Below are 7,149 nucleotides of genomic sequence, written 5' to 3'. Positions count from 1 at the left end.
CAAACAGCCCGTAAAGTTAACTGTGGTTTGATTCGGACTTGGGCCACCCTTAAGGGGCCATATACATGCACCTCACTTTAAGAAAACCTGCACCCAAAAATCCCAATTTTGAAAGGGAGAGAGGAATGTGCCTGGCCATTTTTGGAAGCCTTCTAGAGCCCTTATTTATTGACACAGGTGTATCAAAGAGGTAGCGAAGCGCTTGAAGGAACTTCTGATTCAACCCTCTGCCTTCTGATGGTAACACCCTGAAATCGCGGCAGGCAACGGGCCTTTCTCCGGTTTTGGCAGGCCTCCAGAGACTACTAATGGGTTAAAAATGTGGCCATAGCTGCTGTGGAGCTGAGGACTCTGAACAGACACAAACCTACCTTGTCTTTTAAAATGAGAAGGGACTCTGGGGCTTTGTGGCAAAGGGTGTAGTTTTCTGAAAAATCAAACTCAAATAAATTATGAAATTAAAACAAACTGAATGAAGGGCACACGTTTGGGATTTTCCTTACATTTTACGGAAATTATGAAATACATCCTTTTGTTCAACTTTAAAATTAAACCAATTCAGGTTCTCTGCATGAAAAGGGAGGAGTTCCCATGACTGATATTTGCAATTTCCCCTAAAGCATGGCTTTCTGTATTTATTTAGAAATATTATGTCAGTCAGGGCATGGTTTACTCTTGTTGCGTAGCCTTATTATGGTTTGATTTCACCTCGGACTACTCACCTTTTAAAGTTGTGACCCAACAAAAATTTCTCTCTTGCAAGGAGCTTGGACTCTTATTTATTTCGCAACCTTTATTTGTGTATGAGATGAACCATGACATTTAAACTACGCTTGATAGCTTAACAGATTATAAGAACAAAACCAGATGGCCCAAAGAAAAATAATGCTTTGATTACTTTCAAATTCAATGTCAAAAATTAAAAACAGCTTTCAAAAAGCCTTCACTTTTTTTTTCCAGAAATGACTTTGAATCATATATATGTACCTATACTTTACCCCCTCCCCCTTCAAAATTAGAAATGTATAAATCAAAAATTTAACAATGGTTCTTTTGGGGTTAAGGAGTGTTTTCTTTTTTCTTTTCTATATCTTCCAATTTTTCTGCAATTACTTTTAGAATCAGAAAAAGAATTGAATGACTGCTTTTTAGTTTAATTTTAATGAAGTCTTCTTTGGGGGTTAGTCAAGGTGTTTTCCTCTGTTGAGAAAATGGACATTGTTAAGCGTTAGCAGTTCATAATTCTTCCACACAAAATGATGAATAATGTGTGGTTACTTTAACACTGTGTTTCAGAAAGCTGGAACACTGAACCAGTCCCAGAGTCTTAGAATTAATGTAAATTCTACAAAAGCAGTTATGTAATTTTCTCACTTCAATGTACCTTCAACATCATTAGTATTAATCACAATTCTCACGTTCTATGAGTGCAGTAAACCAAGTAATTCTTAAAAACTGAGCTTTAAAAAGAACCTCAATTTAAAAGTCTCTCAAACCTTGAGATAGTTTGCAGGGCAAAGTCAGAATGTGACTCCTTGAGTTTTAAACTAAAGAGTTCACAAAGTTTTAAGGCTATTTTTTCTGTTCTTGTTTTGTACAAGAATTTTTATTCTGACTCAGATTCATTTTTCTTCAAATCAGCTGTGAGAGAGCGAACAAACCGCTGCAAATCAAAGTCTTGACAGTTATATTTCCCCGAGATAATTGCATGCTGCTTTGCAGTTTCCTTTTCCCCTCTGTTTCCTTTTGTTTTGACAACAAGATTCTGGGAAAACAATATACAAATGATAGCTCTGCTGTCACGAGCATACTGAATTTTAAAAATAAATAACTGTCGACCTAAAAAGCTTCCAGGAGCCTATGGAGTGAGTTCTTTTTCCAAACTATTCCAAAACCAGATGTGGAAATGTTTAGCTAATTCCCCTCCCCATTCTCCATGCAAAGAGTTCCTCCGTGTCTCTAACGACATCAGAGGAGATGGGGAGGCAAAAATCCCATCTGCTTTCAAAGAGATTTGTGTTACACTGCTCGATTCACTCACTAACATCACAAAACTAATTTGAACCTCAGCCTTTGTCACCCTTAAAAATGGTTTCTTCCCAAGATTAAAAATGCTCTGTGTTTAGACCAGTATTCAATCTCTTTCTTGTAAGACATTAATAGAACTCAGGATAAGAACATTTAAAATCTACTCGTTTAGCAATTTTGAAATATACAGTACATTGTTATTGCCTATAGTCATGCTATGCAATAGATCAACAGAACTTACTCCTCCTGTCTAACTGAAACTTTACCCTTTGACCATCTCCCCTTCCCCCACCCACTCCCCACCTCCCCAGCCTCTGGTAACCACCAATTCCATCCACTCCACTTCTATAAACACGTGAGGTGAGAAATATGTTATTTAGCTTGATCTAATCATTCCACAATGTATACATATATCATAACATCACATTGTACTCCATAAAAATATACAATTATTGTTTGTCAATTTCAAAACGATCAGCTTCTGAACTTTATAAGCAGCACTTTCAGCATAAAAAAATTAATAATGGAGACTTAAGTGGTAGTTCTTCTTTTCTGTTTCCTTTTTCCTTTTTGGGGGGAGAGGGGACTGTAATCCATTCTATTCCTGTATATTAGGAGAAAAGTGAGCTGCCTTGATTTCACGTGTACTTCTAGATCTCAGTCTTGCTTTCCTAATCTAATTTTATCATTCTCAGGGACTGATATAGTTATCTCCTAAACATAAGCACTCTGAACTTAATCAAAAGAGCAGCCTTAATTACAGGAAAAAGAGAAAAGAAATAGAGTTCATATTCCCAAATTTAAACGTTTCATGATTTTTTTCAAATATAAAAAATTTACTAAGAATTAGGGAGTTCTAAAGAAAGAGAGAAGGAGGAAAACTGTTAAAGGAGTTATGGGGAAATGTATATGCATAAACCACGTTTAGAAAAACAAAAAGCTACTTGTACTCTGTGGCTGCGAGGAAAGCAAACATTTTGCATCCAGGTGTTATTAGCAGCTGGTTTGTCCGGCTTCTCTATAGCTCAGTTCAGGACGGTACATACCAATAGCCGAGCCCTGCTTGGCTATTTTAATGCATCTAAGCTCATTCTTTCTGAAATGTCGCAGGGATAATCTGCAATCAAGTCAAAATGGTACTATAGTAATGCAGACCTTGAGACCTGCTTTCTAACAGCCCAGACACCTCAGCTGGGCAGCTGCCCCAAGGTGAACACTCCCTTCTTTGCATTAATTTCTTCCCCAATCCTCAAATCCCCCTCAGTTCTGAAGATTTCTGGAGACTTTAAATAGCATTTTGTCTACAGCTCCCAGGATGCTATGTACAGTCCCGACTCTGGCTAAAAATACCTTCCGTTTGGCACCCCACACAGCCCGCTCTTCTGACATCCCCTTCGCATCCCTAGCCCCTCAGCCTTCTCTTTCTCCCAGGAACCAGAGCCTGCCTTCCCTGTCCCTTGTCCAGGATCCCACTCTGCCAGCACATCTCAGCTACGTGTTGGAAAAGCCAGCTGATCTGATGCATTCCCACTGTGTTGTGAATGACTTATAACCATCCCCAAACATACACACACACACACACACACACACACACACACACACACACCACACACCACACACACAAACACACACACACCACACACCACACACCACACACACACACACACACACACACCCCTCTGCCCTTCACTGGGAATTGCAGACAGAAGGGGAAGGGAAGCTGCCCTGTTTTGATGACCTGTACTCAGCAAAAGGGAGCAAGTCCCAGAGTGTGACATTGAGCTAGGCGTTAGCTCTGTCCCCTCAGAGAGCACAGCCTCAAACGTGGGTCCGACTGACTTCCTTTTTAAGCTTTATCCGAGCTCCAAGGTATGTTGTCACATGCATAGGCATCTTCGTTTGGCAATCTGTTCCTGGCTTTAAGAAAATCAGAGGAAACAGATTCTGTCCTGTCCAAGTTTGAGATTTGTGCTAAATGAACCCCCAAACTCCGTGTTGTTACTGAACCCCTCCCTATGAGACTGATTCAGTGCAGTGTAATTCAAGAAGTGGATATGGGGGTGGGAGGATGAGGGGGTCTAAAATGATTTCTTGGGGGACAACTGTCTGGTTTCTCAGAGAATCTTGGCTTTTTACAACTATCTGGATTACCCGTGAGAGGCATGGGGAAGAAAGAAGAGTATAGGAAACGAGCTTGAGGGAGGGAGAGGAAATGTGTAGCTTAACTCCCTGGACAAGAACGGCCCTCAACTTGGGTCTCAATTTTGGGGTTTTGGACTATTCCAGGAACTACTTCAAGAGGAGGTTTTTGTTCAGGACAAATAGGCCCAGGCTGTGAGATGATGTTAAGGAAAGAACGAATCAAAGCAGGAGAGAGGGGAAGGGAAAGAGACAGGGAGGGAGGGAGAGAAAGCCACTCACACAGCATGCTCAGGACAAGGTGTCCTTTGGACCAAGACAATAGTGCGGGAGTGACGGGGTGATGGCTCAGCTTCCCAAAGGAGCCCAGCACACAGCATGCAGCATTCTGCAGCTAGCGGTTTGTTTACTTCACTGTTGAGTCATCCAGGACCAGCTCACACCAGAATTTACTTATTTTTGTTGTTGTTGTTTTATTGTGTTTGTTTGTGGGTTTTCTTTGGGGGGAGGAGCGTAAGGGGATAGGTTTTGTGTTTGTTCGTTGCTACTGCTTCGAGTTTTGCCTTGTGAAAAACAAAAAAAGTGGTCCCAGGTGGTCCCAGGAGAGACATCGCAGCATGAACAAAGAGAAAAGGAAAGGAAGACGCCCTGCAGACCCCTTAGGCTTTTCTTTAAACCCAACACCCCCTGCCACCCCTCGCCCTGAGACAATGAGAAGTCATTAATGAGAGAGTGAGAGATGGCAAGACTGATCTGTACCCATCGGAACAAAGCATTTCATCCAGCCCAGTGCACTTCTCTAGTGGGCTCCTATGCCATGGTTTCCATTAAAGAATGCAGTGAATTCATCAATATCAAAGGAAAAGAGCTGCATTTTTCTTTTTCTTTTCTTTTTTTCCTTTCTTTTTTTTTTTTTTTTTTTTTTGCAACTGGGGAAAAGGGAAGGAAAGAAAGGTCTTGGGATGCTTTTTAGCACAGTGCCATGCACATAGTAGGCATTCAATAAATATTCATCAAAGAATGAATTATTTTCTGCAGGGGTTACTTAGCACAGAACAAAAGTGAATCCCTATACTTAAGCATGTATATTTCCTTCCACGTTTTAGGCACTTCTGTATTTGATTTATGCCATTTTCACTTTTAAGACGAAAGCTGAGTTGGACAACATTCGATGATGTTCCTCTTCCTTTCTCCTTTCTTCATGTGCCACCTCCCTTACATAGCATGTTTTAGACACTTAGTCTTAGAGTTACTTTTTTCTCCCCACTACTCTGCCTGCCACTCTTTAAGAGGTAAAGAGGCAACGGGACTAGGAGGTGGCCACAGAGCTTCCTACTGAAAAAAGAAGAAAGAAAAAGCTAATGAGGGTAAAAGAAGAATATAAAGGAAAGATTTTAGGAGATATCGTGTCAAACAATGTATAAAGTGCAAACTCAATACTCCCTTTCTTTAATATAGGACTTTTAAGTAGTTTTAATGTGTAATATGCATTGAAAAAATTTAAAATTAAATCCAGCAAGTTTTTATGTTTTTGCAGTTTCACCATTTTACAAGGTATCCCAAAGAATGTACCAGAGAATCTATTGGTCATCATGACTTAGGATACTATACAACTGCTGGAGTTTATGAAGCATTAATTTGAACATTTTAAGTGACCCACTCAGCAAAATTTCAGTATTTGGTTGTCAGGAATAAACCATAATTTCCTCTTAGGTTTTTATTTAATTAAACTTGTAGCTAACCAAAAATAAGGCAATAGGGAAGGGGTTTATTAGTGTGATCTACGTGAGGACATGGGGGCCCTTAAAGAGGGGCCTGTTGCCAGCTTGGATGAAACTGTATTTCCCGTCTTCTTCTTTAATGTTTGGCACAAAACCTGTTTTGGTTTTCTTTGGGGGTTACACACACATGGATGCCACTCCTGATTAGTGGAAACTCATTCTACCTATGAGGGATATGTGTTTTATGCCAGACGGCATGGCAAAGCCATTTAAAGAAGCCATTGTAGTCATCTATAAGCACACGAGTTCCAGCAATGAAATTAAAATTCAGTTCTCTCTCACATGAATGTTTTCCTCGTCTTAATGCTTTAGGAACAACCTTTGCTTACAAAAAAAGAAAGAAAGAAATAGGAAATAAGATGACTTGCCTCTTGTGTTTTTGTGTGCTCTAGAAATCCTCACTGGACAGCCTCCTGTTTCCTGAGGGGTGTTACCTGATTGGCTTCAGGGATGAAAGCTTTTGAGTTGATAGGAGGACTGGTCCTCCTCACCTCTGTGTTTTCAGCGTGTTATGGACAAAATCCAATGACTGTGCTGTGCTCCATAGACTGGTTCATGGTCACGGTCCACCCCTTCGTGTTGAACACTGATGTATACGTACACTTTCACGAGTTACACTTGGGCCTGGGTTGCCCTGCCAACCATGTTCAGCCACACACCTACCAGTTCACCTATCGTGTTACTGAATGTGGCATTAGAGCCAAGGCCGTCTCTCAGGACACAGTTATCTACAGCACCGAGATGCACTACGCTTCCAAGGGCACGTCGTCTAGATATGCGATCCCAGTGTCGTGTGCTGCCTCCCAACAGTCCCCATGGCTCACTATGCCCTGCTCCATGACAGTAGCCAGCAAGAGAGGAACCACGGCCCAGAATGATGAGACTTGCTACGAGGCGTACAGCTTGTCACAGTCCTGCCGAAGGTCCAACTGCGATTGTCCACCTTGTGTCTTCAATGAAGAAGGGCATACTCAGGCCTCATATTACTAAGCAGAGGCTCTGGGGGCCCATTCTGCTCAGTCACCTTACTTTGTTGATTTTTCTGAGGATTGGCGTCTTCACTCGCATGATCTGCTTGGGCCCATGTGATCCCAGGTTTGGGGTCTCCTAAAGATGCTGTTTCTAGAATTAGTGTGTAGAATTTACTAATATCAGACAAATAAGTACTCTCATGGCCCTCTCAATTAGTGCCTTTGAGAAA

The 7,149-nt window shown here is 41.2% G+C and overlaps 1 protein-coding gene across 1 annotated transcript; it reads left to right on the top strand.

Annotated features, from left to right (window-relative positions):
- Positions 1 to 6,398: 6,398 nt before the first annotated feature.
- On the top strand, positions 6,399 to 6,938 carry PLAC1 (placenta enriched 1). The gene has a single exon (XM_063083083.1). It carries the CDS (start codon positions 6,399 to 6,401, stop codon positions 6,936 to 6,938), a length of 540 nt encoding a protein of 179 aa, XP_062939153.1.
- The last annotated feature ends 211 nt before the right edge of the window (positions 6,939 to 7,149 follow it).

This window comes from Cynocephalus volans, chromosome X (genome assembly GCF_027409185.1).
Source record: "Cynocephalus volans isolate mCynVol1 chromosome X, mCynVol1.pri, whole genome shotgun sequence".
In the NCBI taxonomy this organism is placed as follows: Eukaryota; Metazoa; Chordata; class Mammalia; order Dermoptera; family Cynocephalidae; genus Cynocephalus; species Cynocephalus volans.
This window is presented reverse-complemented; position numbering and strand designations above follow the sequence as displayed.